Source organism: Schistocerca nitens, chromosome 7 (assembly GCF_023898315.1).
Source record: "Schistocerca nitens isolate TAMUIC-IGC-003100 chromosome 7, iqSchNite1.1, whole genome shotgun sequence".
Taxonomy (NCBI): Eukaryota; Metazoa; Arthropoda; class Insecta; order Orthoptera; family Acrididae; genus Schistocerca; species Schistocerca nitens.
Genome location: NC_064620.1, coordinates 283,704,120 through 283,722,913, shown reverse-complemented (window position 1 = coordinate 283,722,913; position 18,794 = coordinate 283,704,120). Strand labels below are relative to the sequence as shown.

The following is an 18,794-nucleotide window of genomic DNA, read 5'->3' as shown; positions in this document are numbered from 1 at the left end:
ATATTAATACTGAGTTAATTTGTCTGTCTGCCTAGTGCAATAGATTGTGGCTTTTGTTTGGAAAGACTTTCTTTTCTAGGAACAAGTGTGGGTGAGTGGTAGTGGTTGTGGTGATGGTGGTGGTGGCGGTGGTAGTGACTGGGGGGCGGGGGGGGGGGGGCAGGTGAGTTGGAGTTAACTACCTCATTGCCCTTTGTTGGATACACCCTTGTCTGTGTTATTGTATTGTAATTGTTGATATACTATATTTTCTCAGGTGGATTTGAGGCCAGTCCTACATTTGCCTAAACTATTGTCTAACACCACCTAAAAAACCATACTCAGTCTTACATGTTCTGGACCAATAGGCATTAATCTACCGCATAGATTCAAACTGGGTCGCCCTCCCCTCCTCCATATCTTGCAACTTCGCTACTGCACGTAAGTTATATGAGGAGATCGTCAGCTGATTTTGGTCCCTATGATCATTATGAAGTGATCTGCATATTACTGAGAAAAATGCTTGTGAAATCTGAATTACATCAATATCTGTCTATTAACACATCAGCTGTCTGCATATATTGTAAAATCATTTACCAGTAAAAAAAGTATAGAAAATCAGATGTAATTGCTGGTAAGTACTTACTTTCAGGAGGCACATGTACAGAACTTCCAACAGACACACATAAATGTGACAGGGTCACAATATCTGGCTTTTGGAACTAAGAGTTCCTTTGTCCATCTTTAGTGGCTCACTCTCATCCTGGGGTTTCAGTGATCTACCCTTCCTTTTTATTTTAACCTTCCCTGTCTCCTTTCAGACAAAGGAACTATTAGTTCTGAAGGCTAGGTGGTTGTTTTTATTTTATAGCTGTCTAATGGTGGTGCTACACATTTCTCCTCCAAGAGATAAGACTACCCAGCAATTCTGTCTCATAATTTGTTAGTTTTCTCAGCTGAATTTTCCTTCAATGCAGTTCATAGACAATAAATTACACACAAAAACAGACTCAGTGTTCAAATATCAATGGGAATAAAATATTGCATTTTATAATCACCAATAAAAAATCATAAGAACATACTTTCCAGGAACCTACAAATTATTTTGAGGCAGGCACATAAACCAGTAAACAAGCTAATTATAGCTTACCTGAAGCCTCTGAATGTATAAGTCCAGTTCATCAGGTGAGCGCAAGACACCATGCATGTCATCCAGGGCAGACTGTAGTTCGTTTAGCTCACCAGCGAGTACAGCAAGCCTGTCAGCAAGTGGTACTGATTCATCTTCAATACCACGTGTTGCTGCATCCCTCACAGTTATAACTCGCCCTGATAGGCGCTGCCACCGTTCCTCCAATTGTGCATGCAGTTGCCTTTGCAGCATTTCATCCGCAACAGGAAGTGTACGCATTGCAGCATCAAAGCAATTTCCAGCTTCTGATCGTAGACCATTATGCAACTCATATTGTGCCTTCAGTTCCTGTTAAAAACAACAAATCATTTGAAATCTGCTTAATATCCTTGTTTTAGCATAATTAAATATTTCTCACACATGAGCAAAACTTCTTAAGTCTTTGTGGATGTGTGTGTGTGTGGGGGGGGGGGGGGGGCGCAGGATGTTCACGTTATTCATGTTAAGAACTATTGAAATTCAATCATATTATTATCGGTTCATTCAATAAATAGAATGGGGCAGATGAATAGACATTGACTCGAATCAAGATCCCTACTTCTTGACAGAAATGTACTACCAACTGTATTATCTATCCATGTCACACATACTGATCCAAAGTCTCAACTGGCCAGACATTTACACAAAACATCCAGGTTAAAGTTTGAACCTACCTAAAATATTTTGGATTATTAAGTGCACATTTTCCTTGATTTCTCTGATTACTTTCAAGTACTGCTACTGCAGTGTACTTATTACTTCTGAATCTGAATCTGACTTCAGATTATTTTAAAAGGAATTTAGTATTTCAATTAATGCCTGTGTGTCATATGACAGAAACACAATGGTAATATTCACAAATCACAGCAGCTATGTTAATATGCATATGAAGTTGTAACACATTATGTGTTTTAAAGGACAACGAAAATGCTGCTTATTGTTAGCATAAAATTGGGGTAGTTTATCGGCAGGGGGCAGTAGAAATGAGCATAAATAAGAACTCACTGGTTGGCTGGAGAGAGTGTGACAGTGCCTTTGCAGAGTACACTGTGATAAGATATCAAGGTAACTTTTTGGGAAAGTGGAGCTTCAAGAGAACTTCTCATACATGAGAATTAAGGAGACTTGTTTTCAACACAGTGATTAACACTAGCTACTCAGTGAAGTGTGGGAAGAAGAAGAGAGGGGAAGAGTGGTGGCAGATCATTTTGGAACAGAATGGAACTCACCCAGAACTGCCTCATACTGCCAGTAAGTGTACCAGTAGAGCTGGATATCTGGTCAAGCTCTTTATCAGCTGAAATAATCCAATTATCGAGTCTTGTTGCTAAGGCATCATAGGCCGTCCAGTGTTCACGGAATGCAACTAGGCGTCTTAAGTTGGCAGCAACATCATCTTGTAACTGAAGTAACACACTGACAGTTTCATCATAGCGGGTCTCCAAGCCCACACAAGTGACTAGTTCTTGCAGTCTCTGTGCTGTTTCAAGCAAGTGAGCAATACGGGCCTGGTGGGTTGCACAGTCAGCAGCTAAAGACTGAAAGCAAAGGGTTTAACTATTTCAGTGACTCCATACATACAAAAATACACACAGTTGATAAGCATTATTATAATTTTGTGTCCAAAAAACATATCAGAAAAACTTTCCATTTTGCGTACCTTTGGCTGTATACTCTTTTAAGTTTCCTTGAGGAATTCAATCAAGCTACTACATATTTAATTTCATATCAAAAACACAATAAAAATTGTTAATTGACATAATATTAAATTAATTTTAAAAACTCATGTCTTCAACTTGACTGCAATTTTGACATACAAATTTTATGACCAGAGAGATAAGTTACAAAATAAGGCTGTGACACCATCACAAGAAGGTGAACAGCAGATTAGGCATCTTCAAAGTGAAGGAATAATGTTTATAAAACTGATGGCTCTTGAATTTTTTTGAAGCACTTCATGTTACAACTTTCTACAGAGTGCAAATATTCTTATTCAGTTAGGCCAGTATTACACTATCAAATTTCTTTGTCAAAAATTTGATCAAAGATATGATCAAATATTCATCAAATTTATTTGACAAAGATCTTTGACATGGCACTAAAAATGGGTAGTACACTGTCATCATATTTTTTGTCTAAGTGCAAGATGGCTGACAACAACTTGTTATTAACCACAACAGTTGCGTGTACCACAATTGCACTGTGTGCACATGTGGCAGACAAGCGGGGGAAAAAAAGGAAACGTACCTGGGTGAAGCAGTGGGTTATACAATGAGACGACAAAAGCATTCAACAAAAATTGTTACGTGAGCTTGTAGTGGAGGACATAAATTACTTAAGAATGGATGAGCATACATCGCAGTATGTGCTCAGTGAAGTGTATCCTTGTATCACAAAGCACAATACCCACTTAAGAACTGCTAGCTTACAGTACAGCACTCAAATATCACAGTGCACATTAATGAAAATAATACCTGAAACGCGTGCAGCAATTTATAAAACATTAAAGGACCAATGTCTGAAGGTAAATAAATGTTCAATACACTTTATGTGCATTAAGAACAATTTTTATTTGATAAAGAAATCAATTACATTTTGTGTCCGAAAATCGTATCTCACAGCTAATGACCTCCGCAATATTTTTATAGCTCTGCAATCTTCTTAATCTATTTTTGTATTCAGGGTGCCTCATGTTGTAAAGCACTTCAATCAGCTTCATACATATCTATTAATTTTCTAGTTGACAGTACACACCAATTGTATTTACCAGCCATGTTTATAAACACACTACAGATGACAGAAGGCCGCAACGATGCTAGGGCTCCACATTGTAACATGTCACATTGCAGCACAGTGAACAGAAGACAAGCAACTTATGAACAAATCTACAGCAAGGCCCAAGATTTGATCAAATTTATTTGACAAGATGAGATTTCACGAAGTGCCCTATTATACTATTATACCATCAAACTTCTTTGACATAAATATTTGACATATCAACTTTCACAAAGAAATTTGATAGTGTAATACCGGCCTTCCTGATATTACTGCCATATGGACCAACCTTATTTTTTTCAGCTATTATAACACTACACTCACTTAAAATCCTCTCTAAGTTTACAAATTATTGATGCAATGAGAAATTTCTTACCTGAAAAAGTGATATGTACTGGTGGAAATCACTAGTAGTTACGGCAGTCAAGTCTGGCAAGCGCTGCTGTGCCACAGCTAACCAGCCACATTCATCACGCATGCCTTGTTCCAAAACAGTCCAGCGAGATGCAGCCAATGCCATTTGCTGTGCTCGTGCTGCTGCTTTATCCAAGATAGCTGTTGCACGTCTGTGAAGGCTCTGGTGAAGGGCATGGTGTGCAGCTCGTGTCTCACTGTCCAAATTTCCCTCCAAAGATTCAAGAATACTGCGACAATGACTCAGATTTACAAAAAACTTACGGTGTTTCTGCATTTCTTCTTGTAGGTGGTTGAGGTCCTACAGGAAAAAGAATTTAAGTCAATTCATTCTACAAGCAACTGTTTTGCAGCTGTATTTTTAAGACTGAAGTACGCAACTAGCATTTATGGTTTGCACATAAAACATTCCCCTCCAAATCATAATTCTTTATTCACATACACCCTACAAAATAACCATGGGAGACGACACAGTTAAGAGAAGAACAAAAGTCTTAGCATTTATAAATTTCCAATTGAGTCCACTTTGAAATAAGTCAAGACATCATTAGCAAATATAAGCTTTCATTACAGAATCCTGTATTTCTTCCAATCCACTTATAATTAAAAATGTAAGCACTTTCTGACAGTTAAAACGTGTCCACTAAGCCACTACAGTGTTTCAAGTACACTTCTAAGAACCAAAACAGAATCTAAAAAGAAAGACACAGTCAATAGACAGGATGAGTCATTAAAAGGAAGTCTCAAACATACAGACAAAATTAAGAAAATGAAAATTTGAACCCTTACATATTATAAAAACTAATTGTAGCACCACAATCTGTTTTTACACAACCTTGTATTATATTTACAATGAGGAAAAGACAGACTGCTACTTACCGTAAAGATAACACATTAAGTTGCACACAGAGACAATTAAAAGCCACGCACATGTAAGCTTTTGGCCTCAGCCTTCTTCAATAAAAGAGCCACTGCACTGCGTGAGGTGTGCTTGCTTGTGTGAATGAATCGTGTGTGTTTCTCTTCTTCTGACGAAGGCTGAGGCTGAAATCTTATGTGTGAGTGTCTGTCAATCATGCCTGTCAGCAACTTAGTGTGTTAGCTTTACAGTAAGTAGCAATCTGTCTTTTCCTGCTGTCTGATATTCCTACCTGGAGTTTCCACTGTTATATTTTATTTAAGTCAGTAACTATCTCAGAATTCAGCACAAAAGTCATACTTCACATGATAACAGAATTAACAGATAATGGTTAATTGCAGATAGAACTTAAGCCCAAAAGTAACAACCTACATAAAATTTAAAGGGTTAAGAATCAGGAACTCTAATTTCCTGTTTACTGAATGATATTGGATAGCTTAAAGTATGGGTAGCTTAGAGTATCAGTGTACATGCTAAATACAAACCTGCACCGCAGTGTCGTTTTCTACAAGAGCATCAGCAACATCTGTTATTTGTGCGAACTCACGGAGAGTTTGCTCATACTCGTCAGAAAGAGCAAGCTGCTGTAGAACCTTGTCCCTCTGGCAAGCCACTGCTAGTTCTATAATACGGGTTGTCTCGTGTGCAGCATATGTCTCAGGAGGGACTTCCCGGCCTGGAAAATCACGAAGAAGCTGACGTGCTGTCAGCAACAGCTGAGATGTTTGCTCCCTATGGCTGTGATTCATACTCTCAGCCTCATCTAGCTGGCACAATTTCTCTCGGGCAGGCAGGTCAGACTCTGACATTTCCTCCACCTGTATTAACATTGTAGTTACAGCTATTAAAATGCCGTTCAGATAATGAAGGTAGCAGAACATTTACTGGAAATGTATTTACCTGATTTCTCAGTTCTTCAACTAGAACACTGATGTTATTAACAGCATTCAGGAACTCCTCCCAGCGTCCATGTTCCCTTGCAGCTCTCTCTTCTGTCTCCTGAGCCACCTCTTCCACAGCCTTCACTTGCTCCTGTAGTGATATAACACATTCCTTCATTCGAGCTTTATCATCTTCATTGCAGATGCCTTCTGTTTCCTCTAAGATGTTTCCCAATTCACCAACATTCTCTTCAATAGTACTTATCTCATTTTTAAGTGTAGTAAACTGTTTTTTAATTTCTTCTTGTGTTGGTGATGTAGTAGCCTGCTTCTGCCGATTCAAGAAAACGCGATATTCAACTGTTTCGAGCCAAGTTGAAATTGTTTCTATCGTTGTTATTACGGTTCTCTGTATAACAATAACATCTCTGCTCTTTGCAGCAGTCCTCAGGAGATTCAAATTCTGCTGAAGTGCTGTATTCCTTTGTTCAACTGATTCTTCTGCGACAACTTCATGTAAGGAAGCAAGGCAGAGCATACCTGATAAATGAGTAGTGCGTCGAGCATTTTGTAGATTTTTTACTCGTTCTACAACCAAGTTACTTGCTTGTTTCCATTTGGCATCTTCTACAACACTTAGTGCCCTATTCTTTGGCGATGATTTTTGTTTTTCCTCCATTATAAACTGCTGCAGCTCAGAGTGTTTCAAGGGTCTACCATCTGACAGAGACACTGTGGTAACATCTATTAACTGGTCCCTGGCAATATCAGGGAATGACTCAGTGGTCTCTCCAAGTTCAGTACCTTGCAGTGTTGATGAAACAGTAGTTGCTCTAGGCTTCTCATGATCTGTATCTATGTCTGATGAAAACTTCAACAACTGAACGCCTTTCTCTGAAGCTATCATGTCTGTAGATACTGGAACAGAGACTGGAGACAGCAACTGATCTGCACTGAACAATGATGTAGGTTCACTGTCACCTCTACTAGCTGTTATAGACTGCTCATGATCGCCAATTGATTTTACAAGAGGAGAAGATACCTCCTGATCATGGAGCGGATCTTTTGCTTTAACAGCAACTGCATCATTCTCTGGTGAAACCTTGTTTCCTAATTTCAGGCTCCTTTCCTGAGTGTCTGGTAACTCAACTGCATCTTTGTAGGATGGTACAGCAGTATTCTTTACCATAAATATGTATTTGCTTGTTGTGTCAGCTGTATGTGATGTAAGTTCATCTCCTTTCTCTTCCTTCTCAGTTTTCATTTCCTCCCCTGATTTCTCCTCCCCCTTCCTTTTTTCATCAGCATCCAGCAATATTTCATGAGCTGGTGCAGTACCTTCATCTGATGAATGCACGGTGGTAACTGTATAAAGCGAAGCTCCTTGTGCCTCTAATGGAAGTACCTCCTTTGGAGTACCTGCTGAAGACAGATAAACAGTCTTCGGTTCTCTCAACTGAAGAGAAGTTTCTGTTGTTTCTGGTGTATCACTGTATACTACTGAAAAATCTTCAGTTTTGCCAATTTTGATTTGCTGTTGTAACAAATCTGGTTTCTCATGGCTATCATAACTTTCTTTGTTTCCAACTTCATCTTTTGCTGTTGAATACTTCATCTTATCTAATTGATTTGCAGAGTCTTGTTTAGAAACTTGACCATACCCATCGATGTCTGATGTGTATTTCTGTTCATGGCTACTTCTTTTAGGATCTCCAGCCAATACTTCTGACTGAGACCTTGGTTCAAATCTTGTTATGTTGCTTTCCTGATCATGAACTGTTTCACTTTGAGTATCTCCAGGCTTTGTGACTTTAGTTTCCACCGTAGGCAGTCCAGATGAAGTGTACATTATAGATGCCTGAATTTGTATTTCATATGGTTCATCAGAAATTGATGGTGATGTGCTTTCCTCTAAGCTGCTTATCTGAACAGGACTTGTTTGCATGCTAGTTTCAGTCACACTGGTGTCTTTCAAAGGTAGTGGCACATCTATTTGCTTATGAGTTTCAAAAGGTGATGTCTGGGCAAATTCTTCCTGTGTTGGCACTATATCCTGGAATTTTAGCTGTGTAGACAGATCTGCTGTTGCCAACTTCCCTGTCAGAGGAATTTCTGACAATGACCCCTGTAGTGCCTGTTCGACCTTGGGACTGGAAACATGAACAGCGTCTTCTGTGTGTTTTGAAATTTGTCCTTCAATATCTGGCTTACAGCTCTGGAGCATTTCTCCAAAAGTGGGAGGTGTGTCTTTATTACTTTGTACTGAAACTTCAGATATATCTATACTTGATGAGTCTGCTAGATCTGAAGTTTCATCATATTTCTCTGGTGTTTGCCTTTTACTGGTCTGCACAGATACCTCAGCATTTCTTACAGGTTCAGGAGTAGTAGTTTGTGCAAATGCTTCAGCCACTGCAATGACTTCACCAGCTTCAATTGTCACTTCAAGTTTTTCTGGGGATTCAGGAGTTTTAGTCTGCACAGACACTTCACTGAGTTGAGTTTCATTTGTTTGCGATTCTTCAGGAGGCATAGGTACATCCAACGCAGCAAGAGGTTCATTTGAATCAGCTGCTGGTTGTGAGACCTCAAATTCTTCTGGCTCTGTACTCTCAGTAACTGTGATGAAATCTGGTGATGTTTGTTGTGTGGCTGTAACTTTAACAGGATCATGTTTAGGTTCTGGAGTCACTGTCTGCATAGAAGTCTCTGTAGTTGGCACAGTTTCTTCTTTTATTGTCTGGACAGAGATTTCAAAGGTATCTGTTTCAACAACCGCATCTAATTCTGGGGTCATTGTTTGCATTGTTTTCTCAACTGTTGGTGTGAGATCTTCTTTATTAGTCTGGATATGTATTTCAGCAGTTTCTGTTTCCATCACTGGGGTTGTCTGAATAGAATCATCTTGCACTGGAGCAATTTCTTCTTGCAAAGTCTGGACAGATATTTCCGCATTTTCAGAAATTGGCAATTCAGAGCCAGAGGCTTGGCTGGCGTATTCTTTCACCGGTATCAGTTCCTCTGATGTCTGTACAGACAGTTCTGCAGTTTCTGCTTCAATTACATTTGTTGGTGCTGTCAAGCCCTCCTCATCTGCAGTAGTCTGACAAGACATCTCTGAGACTTCGGGAGGAAGCTGCCCTATATCTGCAATAGTCTGCACAGAGCCTTCTTGTGTTGGCACTAGATCTTCTTTATGTGTCTGCACAGATGTGTCAATAACATCATCTGTAGCTTCATGTGGAAGTGTCTGCATGGATATTTCTTGAGTAGGAATTACATTAGTTTGTACTGATGTCACTACAGTCTCTGCCTGTGACACTTCAATAAGATCTGGAGATGTCTGTACTATTTCTTCTTGAGTGGGAATTAGATCCTCTGTTACTGTCTGCATGGAAAACTCTGAAGATTCTACAGGTTGACATGCTTGTGTTACAGTCTGAGATTCTTCATGACATACTATGATTGCTTCTGGTGAGGTCTGCATTGACATTTCAGTTGTAGCAACAAGATGTTCTTCTTTGCAGACAGGTGAAACTTCCGTTTCTGCAACAGACTGGTCTCCAGGCAGCAGTGTCTCTGTCTGCGAAGATACCTCTTGTACTGGAATAGCATCTGCTACTGTCTGAGCTGATGTTTCTATAGTTTCAGATACTGACATCTTAAAAAGATCTGGAGAAGTCTGCATCTCTCCTTCCTGTGTGGGAGTCAGATCAGCTGTTATTGTCTGAGTTGCTAGTTCAGAGGTCTGAACACTTTCTTGGTCTTGAGTAAGTTGACCCTCTTCAGGTTTGACAACTAAAGTTTCCACCGGTACTTTTGTAAACGTGGAAAGTGTTTCATCACCAGGCATCGATGTTGTTTCTGTTTCAGCTTCCTTGGGAGTGATATCCACAGCTGAAATATGTTCTGGTTTATCCGGTTGTTCATTGGGATCGAGTGTCAGTTTTTCAACAGTGTGTATGGTATCTATAGCTGTGACTGTTCCTGGTGTTTCTTCAACAGAGGAAGGCACTGTCTGTGGAGTCTGCCTAACAAACTCTTCACTTCTTGGTACTGAATAAGTCTCTTTTGGTAACTGAGCTGAGCCCCTTTCAGCTCGCAGGAAATCTTCCAATGATGTTCGAGGGCTGTAATCTTCTATCTCTTCTGCACTCAGTTCAGGCATCATTTCCTCATCATCCTTTTTATCTCTTTTTCTTTTTGTACCTTTCCTATCCAATGTTCCACTCAAATCTGTTTTTGTCAGTGATTCAGGATGAATTTTATCTGAAGTGTCTATGTCTACCAAGTCTTCAATTTCTTCTGTATCTGCTGCTCTAGAATCCGGTGATGATGGTTCCTTTAGTTTTTCCTTTGGTTTTCTCCTCCTCTTTTTCTTTTTTGTTTGTTTTTTCACATCTTCTGAGAGAGAAGGTTCATCAAATGTTTTGTCTTCTGGTTCATAACCAGTATCATCTGTCTCTGCTTTGCGAGTACTGTCTGCTGAATGAATGGACGTGTCCAAGAAAATTATTTCCTCTTCTGTCACTTTTGATGGACCAGTTGACCCAGACAAAGACAATGTAATATTTGTCGATTCAGCTAAAGAAGTTTCTGTGGAATCCTGAAGTGGTGTAGTCTTGTCTTCTTCCTTAGTGCTATCATGCTCCTGTTCATGCACAGTAGGTTTTGGTAAACTGTCATCCTCCAGCTGACTAACATGTTTTTCTGTTTCTGTTTCAACAGCCAATTTAGGTTCTGGAGATATGGTTGCAGATTTGAATACTGCAGGCTCTTCCAAGGATTTTACAATAGTTTCTTCAGTTGGTTTATCTGTTGGATGAGGTTTGTCAACAACTGTTTCAGGCTTCTCTGTTTCCTCTGCTAGTTGTTCCACTTTGTCATCAGCAGTTGGCACCCTTGGTAGTATATGAGCTGGAGGAGAAAGGCTTTTTGAATCTTCGGGAACTACTCCTTCAGGAATGTCCACTTCACCATATCCTTTATGTTGATCACTACCTGATGAAACTGAAGAGTAAAGATACTGGTCAGTATCAGTTCCTCTCATCTGTATATTTGTTTCTAATGGTTCAATCATTAGTGCTTTTTCATATATTTGTTTTTCTTCTGGTATTCTGCTCCCATCTTGTTGTTCATGTTCTGTCTTTACAGGCATACCCAGTGAACGTTCTGCATTTAGAAACAGCTGTGTAGTAGTTACTTCAGTACCTGCGGGCACTGTTTGGTAAGAAATTTCTTTTTCGATGTTTATGTCTGTGCTGGGTTCAACCAAAAGGACTGTGTCATCATTATTTTGACCCTCAATGGCAATCTTTGGTACGCCATCTTCCAATACTTCGATTTCTTCTGGTTCTTCAATTACTTCTTCTGTAACTTGTTCTTTACCATTTATTACAACTATTTTTCGTATAATACGTCTTCGGATCCTTCTAATTATTTTTCTTGTAACATGCTGAACAACTGGTACACTGTCGTGTGATGGAAATTCAGATGAATCCACCTGAACTTCAATATTTTGAGATTCAATAGGTTCCAAAACTGTTTCTGGTACTGGCACAACAGAACTGCTGGTATGTACATAGTCTGTGACAGGACCCTCAGGGAACTCCTCAATTTTTGCTGGTAATTTCTGCTGACTGTCTGCAGTAATGCCTGACAGTGTTAATAGCTCAGCAGCAGGAACACCAGCACGATCTGATGACAACATTGTAGACTGATGTTCTTGGATTATACCATGTTGTTGTCGCATAACCACTGTCCTGTGTGTCTTGCGAACAATAACTCGCTTCGTGCCATCTGCATCGACAATCACTTCTGTAGTTGATTCACCTGGTTCTACAACAACTGTTTCAAATGACTGGGGAACTGTATGTGTAATTTTCAATTCAGAAGAAACTGGATCAATATCATCCTTGCTTTCTTCACCTTTCTTGCTCTTGCATTTCAGATGAACTAATAAGTCACTGTCACCTACTTCCCTTACAGGCTTGGAAATTTCTGCTATCTTCTTTGTAGATATTTCTATAGTCTCCTCATTGCCCTCTGTCTTCTGTAACACTTTGATGCTATCTTTTTCAACTCTATCCAATGATGGGAATGGTTGTACCTGAACTGCAACATCTGAGTCAGGTAAAACACGTGATAACAGATCTGTTTGTATCTCCATGTCTACTGGCTGGGCTTTTCCGTAAGCTCTGTCATGCACTTCTACAGGTGCTCTGTCTGAAAGATCCATTAATAAGCTGGGTCCAGTCTGAGATTCGGCATGTAACACTGCAGTTTCATCTTTATCAGGTACTGGAGTAGTCAAAACAACTTCCTCATAGGGCATTGACGATGCATCAGAATTCAATGTGTCATCTGTTCTTTCTCTGGATAATATCAACTTCTCCTCCCCAATAAACTGCTCATCTCTCTGTGATGGTGGTAAAATAAGCTCAGGGAAGGTAGCAGTATCACGAACATCAGGGCAAGACACCAAAACAAATCCTTCATCAACTACTTCAGGATGGGTATCAGGTTCAACTACAGGAGAAGGCTGTGGTAAAGGTGGCACAAGCTCAGCAGGTGTGATGGACATTTGTTCCTCTTGTGAAGTGAGAACTGGTTTTTGCTCTTCTGCAATGAGTGACTCCTAAAAATGTCAATCAAGAAGATTTACAGGTATTAGAAAATACATGCAGTGTTAATTACAGATTAAACACAATTAATTGCAAACAAAAGCTGATGTTGACACTGAATGAAAATACAATTAATAAACTACTAAAAGGATACATAAGAGGAACAATTACAGAGACACAGCCTGAAAGCAACTTCTGTTTGAAGAATTAAGAAAAGGTGATAGTTTTATGACACAGGAATGTGTCGAAGAAGGCAGAAAGAGCACAACAGAAAGAGATCGAATAGTAAAGCAGAAGACATGAAGTTGAAATAATCTTCTGTATGTATACCTTTAGTACACCTAAGCGGATATTTATCTGTTCAGATGCTTCACGAATAGCAGATTCCATCTGAGACAACTGCTGAAACAACACTGTTGCAAGGTGATGCACATCTGCATAATCCTGAAGATTGTGGCATAACTGAGCCAACTCGGTCAGTTGAGCTTCTCTAAGGTTCAGCTGTTCTGATAGGACCTGAAATTTGAAGAAAGTGCTAATTCAATTACAAGTGAATTTATTAAAGATTCCTTTCAAAACTTCAGTGCAAATGACATGTAAAAAGAACTGTATGTTCATATGAGCTGAGAACAAAGAGAGTTTGAGGTTCTTTTGCTTTTTTGACTGTACCAGTGGATTTGCAGCTGCATTTTAGAGAAATGAACATGGGCCTATTTATACATGTACCTCAATATATAGTCATTATAAATATGCACTCATTATAAATAAAAGTATAGCTCCCCTTTGTCAGTACTGTGTACTGCTGTCAGCCCCTAAATTCACATATTTATTATGTTTTATCTGAAAACTTCCTTAACACGAGTTGGCAGCAAAATAAGAAATTACCAGCAGCTTTATGTAACAATCACAAATTTTAGAACTCTCTCAAGCATATTTCATGACCGAAAATTGATTTCTCTGGTTGTGTTGTACTGCTGAACTATAAAAGTGCACCTAGCGAACACTAAAATGACTATGCTTCCACTGCTCAACTACAGATATGAGATGCTATTCGAAACATCTGATTAATAAAAGCTACCACTAATTTTCATTTGATGTAACTGTGTAGAGTGTGGGGAAGATAGAGCACATGGTTTTCTGATACAAATAACTGTTTTGCACAACATGCATACATAAAGAGGTATATCCATGCCATTAAACAAAAGAATACAAATAGCTTTCAAAAGCGATGATAATATTTGGAATATATTGAGTGTTGTCCCAGGGATGGATGCCATGAAATGCTAACCATAAACAGTGTTTCTGCAAATGTATGGTGGAATTTAATATTGCTATGTAAAATTAATAAATATGTTTCTTTAATGTGGACATGACAGGTCCATTGGTGTTGATGAAGCCAAGACTAAGTTATTTCTTTCGTTTATTCAAGGAACAAAGTCAAAAAAGTGCTGGTGTTGTTGGATATAGATTGAAGTTCAAGCATGACACACAAATTGTTTATAACTAAAACATATGTCTGGATTTATTATAACAGATAAAACAAGCATTAACTGTCCTCCACGATTCTACAATGGTATTAGGACAGGAGCAGACATAAACACTGTAATGAAATGTTTTTTCTCAATTAGCAATTACATGATATCCAGAGCTTGTGAGAACTGCAGCAAATTAACTTCTCTCAATTGAAATAAAGGCATTTGTTGTTGATGGGGGTCTTCAGTCTGAAGACTGGTTTGATGCAGCTTACCACACTATCCTTTCATTCCACATAGCTACTAAAACTTACATTCACTTAAAGTTACTTACTGTAGTGAAGCCTTTCTCTCTCTCAACAATTTTAGCCCCTCCTTCCCATACTTTCCTCCATTACCAAATTGATTGACTTTTATTGCCTCGATGTGTGGTCTATCATCAACTGACACTTTCAGCCAAGACATTTCTTTTCCACCAATTTAATTAAGTACACCCATAACAGAAATCTGGCCTACCCATCATCTAATCTTCATTATTCCTCTATAGTATCCTATTTCAAAAGTTTTTATTCTTTTCTTGTCTGAACTGTATACTGTACACTCCACCTTCCTATCACTTATATGTTAACAAATTCCTCCTTTTCTGCAATGCTTTTCCTGCTGCTGCCCGGCGGCAATTTATATCCTCTCTGCTTCAGCTATAGTCAAGGTGTTTTGCTGCCCTAATAACAAAGCCCATCTATTACCCTAAGTGACTCATTTTCTGATCTAATTCCTTCAGTATTGCCTGATTTAATAGAACAGCATTCCATATTGTTTTTCTTTTGTTGATACACAGCTTACAGTCTCCATTTCCTTTGCCTAAACTTAAATTCCCTTTCCAAATGTCTCTTTGATTTTCTTTACTGTCAGCTGAACATAAAAGTTTGAGTTACATGAAGGACAGGCTACAATCATATCTCACTCCCTTCTCAACTACTGCTTCCACTTCATGCCTTCTGATTTTTACAACTGCAGTCCGGTGTCCGTACAAGTTGCAGGTAACCTTTTGCTCCCTGTATTTTATCCCCGTTACCTTCAGAATTTCAAAAAGTGCATTCCAGACAATATTTTCCAAAGCTTTCTCTACACCTAATGATGGATCAGTAATATCCACATTTTTCAGCATGTGCTTTCTTTGGAATATGAATTATTATATTCTTCTTAAAGTCTGAGTTTTATTATTATTTTATTATTTTTAATGACATCATGGTCACAATGGACTGTAAAATTATTTTTTTATAAAGCCTACTATTGCAATATTAGCTGTGTGGCTATTATCAAGTGGATTACTGCAAAATTGTTCAGCAAATCTTAAAACCTGACAAATATCTGACACACATGCATGTCACTGGCACATTGTAATGTTCAGTGTTTAAAATAGTTATCATATTTTACATAAATAACATCAAATTACTATTCGCATAGACTCTCATATATCCTACACACCACACGGAACAGTATTTTCTTGATATGTTCAACCAAGGATTTCAATAATTCAGAGGGAGTGTCTACTCCATATGCCTCATTTTGATTTAAGTTTTTCAATGCTTTTTTGAACTCTTCTCACAAAATATCTCCCTTCTCATCTTCACTTACCACCTCCTCCTTTTCCACAACACTGTCTTCAATCTTGTTTCATTTGTATACTCTTTCTTCATCTTCAAACAATGGAAAATTCAGGATGGAATGTAACAACATTGTGAAAAGGATAGTTGCTACACACCACATAATGGAGATACTGAGTTGCAGATAGGCACAACAAAAAGACTGTCGTCAGAGAGTGAGCTTTCTGCCAACAAGATCTTCATCGGAAACACACACACACTCCGTCTATCTTCCCGACTGCGCCTAGCTGCACTACCCTCTTTCCACCTCATCCCTGTACTCTCCCACGAGCAGCACTTTACTGCCCCCATCCTTACCCTGCTATCTCCCCCCCCCCCCCTCCCAGCCTCCTCCATACTCCCACTAACCGGATGCTTCTCCAATCATACACTGATGCTCGCAGTCTGGCTTGATATTTTCAACAAAGGCCTTGTCAACCTCTCAGATTTCCCTTCTTTGCTTAGTACAGACTTGCCACCTGAACTTCTATTGATGACTTCTACCTTTCCCATTGTCATGCATGCTTTTACAGCTTTGTATTTCCTCAGGCCATTCCTTCTTTGTCATTTTCTACTTTCTGTCTATCCTTTTTTTAGATATCTATATTCTTTTTTTCCTGTTTCATTTGTTGCATTTTAATATATTTTCATTCTGTCAATTAAATTCAATGTCTCATGTGTTATCCAAGGATTCCTAACAGTCCTTGTCTCTTTACCTATTATATCTTCTGCTGCCTTCATTACTTCATCTTCAATGGTAGCCATTCAATCTTCTATTATACTCCTTTCCCTTTTTTCCTGTTTACTGCTGCTTAATGCTTCCTCTGAATCTCTTAAAAATCTATGGTTGTTTTAACTTATCCACATCCCATCTACTTTATTTCCCTCAATTTTACTCTTCAGTTCATGAGCAATAAATTATGGTCATAGTGCACATCTGCTCCTGGAAATGTTCTTTAGTTTAAAATATGGTTCTGAAATCTCTACATTAGCAATATATAATCTATCTGAATCTTTCCAGTGTACCAAAGCCCCTTCTATACATAAAACCTTCTCTCACACAAGAAAGATGTAATTCGTCTGTACTTTAATAAAACAACTATCCAACATCACTGAGACCTGTACTGGTATCCAGGTATAATGATGAATTTTGGTATCTCCATTAAGCAGAAATGGAAACTGCATCTTTTTATAACAAAATTTAACACAAATACATGAGCTCTTAAAAATTGTTCCTGCTAAACGTACAATGATCCCATTAAAACTTAAATTTTCTCATAAAAGACTCATTTTCAAATATTTGGTGCAATTCTTGTATACTGAATACAACCACGATAAAACTTTGGCCAGACAGTACGCTGAAACACTGAAATGGGCCATTAATTTTTGACTTGACCACCAGTGAAAAATTTATAAGGTAAGAGATGCATGTATATACGACAGATGCTGCAATTAAAAACAATAGTATATTTGACACCAAGGAACCTTCTTTTAAATTGTAGTGTTAATCTGTGGCTTGAAGATGGTTACTTGATTGTAACTTCTTGTGTGTGAATAAATATACTTTACAGTAGTGTTTGTTGATTCCATCATAGAATGGAAGAAGAGCATCAAAATCCAAAAAAAGATAAATATTTTGGACTCTGCTTAATCTGTGCAATCAATCTGTAACATGCATATATAGATACTCACCTTATGTGCAGTAATATGTTCACGCAAGACTGGTGCTGATGCTTCCTGGATATCTGCACTTAGCACCACCTTTGCTGATTTCAACCACTGTTCCAGTTCAGAAAGCAATATCTGATACTGTTTCACTTCTTCTTGTCGACGTTGTTGCAGCTGCCAGGCAGACTGAAAAACAAAGTAAAATAAAATTTTGTACCTATAAAGGATTTGAAATTAAAAGGCAAATTATTTCCAAGCAATCCACATTCATCCTGCATGGATTTTTTTTAATAGTATTATGTGTTGCACACACAAATCTTCTGAAACTAAGCCACTTGTTTCAACTGGAAGGAAAGAAGTTGGTTCTTTCAATTTTTATTTTCTTCCTTGGCCTTCTACTTGTCCTTTCACCGTAATGTGACACACACAAATCTTCTGAAACTAAGCCACTTCTTTCCTTCCAGTTGAAACATGTTGGTTCTTTCAATTTTTATTTTCTTCTTTGTCCTTCTACTTGTCCTTTCACCATAATGTGACACACTCAATACACAATAACTGTCACGAAACAATCACTGAAGGATGAACAATTTTCTCCTTTCATGGACAAATTTCATTCAATTATCGTTTGGTTATCTTTATATAGCAAATTAATCTTCAGTGCCATTTCACAAACTTTCATTGGCAGGTTCCTATTAATGCACACACACTGAGAGCTGGGACATTGCCTAAGCAAAACTCAAAAACATTCACTGACTGTTACAGTTGGGTCAATGAAAATAGGAATATTTGAACACAAAAAATGATATAACTAATCTTGTATATGTAACTTTAAAAATCCTGTTCTTTGAACTAACTCTCACTGTCTTATTGTCTCCCTGTTACTTCAGTTCTTGTTCAAAGATATCCCTCCTATCAACTGAGTATCCTACACATTGATATGCTGACTATGTGATGTGTGCAAAGAATTTTCAAATTTCTCCAACTGTCATCAAAAACAACTACTAATGAATACTTCAACTGGCTGAATATTTTCACTTCAGGGAACAATATACACCAATGGACTTGGAGACAACCCCAAACTGTAAAAATGGCAGCAACTAGAGGTCAACAGATAACATAAAACTGTCATTATATTGTTAATCACAAGTATTTAGAGATAGCCATATATCCATCAAGAGTTAAAAGAAAGAATTTGGGAAAAAGTAAGCTGAAGTTTAAGTTCTGAAAGAGGCTCATAGTACATGAT

At 38.3% G+C, this 18,794-nt stretch overlaps 1 protein-coding gene across 1 annotated transcript in view; it reads right to left on the bottom strand.

The window, feature by feature from the left end:
* Window positions 1–18,794, bottom strand: part of LOC126194652 (muscle-specific protein 300 kDa) — a 607,158-nt gene that overhangs the window by 44,836 nt on the left and 543,528 nt on the right. The window contains exons 108-114 of the mRNA XM_049932837.1: window positions 17,573–17,734; window positions 13,093–13,278; window positions 6,159–12,776; window positions 5,744–6,076; window positions 4,302–4,640; window positions 2,380–2,688; window positions 1,130–1,459 (exon numbers count right to left, since the gene is read on the bottom strand). Of these exons, the coding sequence (XP_049788794.1) occupies window positions 1,130–1,459; window positions 2,380–2,688; window positions 4,302–4,640; window positions 5,744–6,076; window positions 6,159–12,776; window positions 13,093–13,278; window positions 17,573–17,734 (8,277 nt within the window). The remainder of the gene's footprint in view (window positions 1–1,129; window positions 1,460–2,379; window positions 2,689–4,301; window positions 4,641–5,743; window positions 6,077–6,158; window positions 12,777–13,092; window positions 13,279–17,572; window positions 17,735–18,794) is intronic.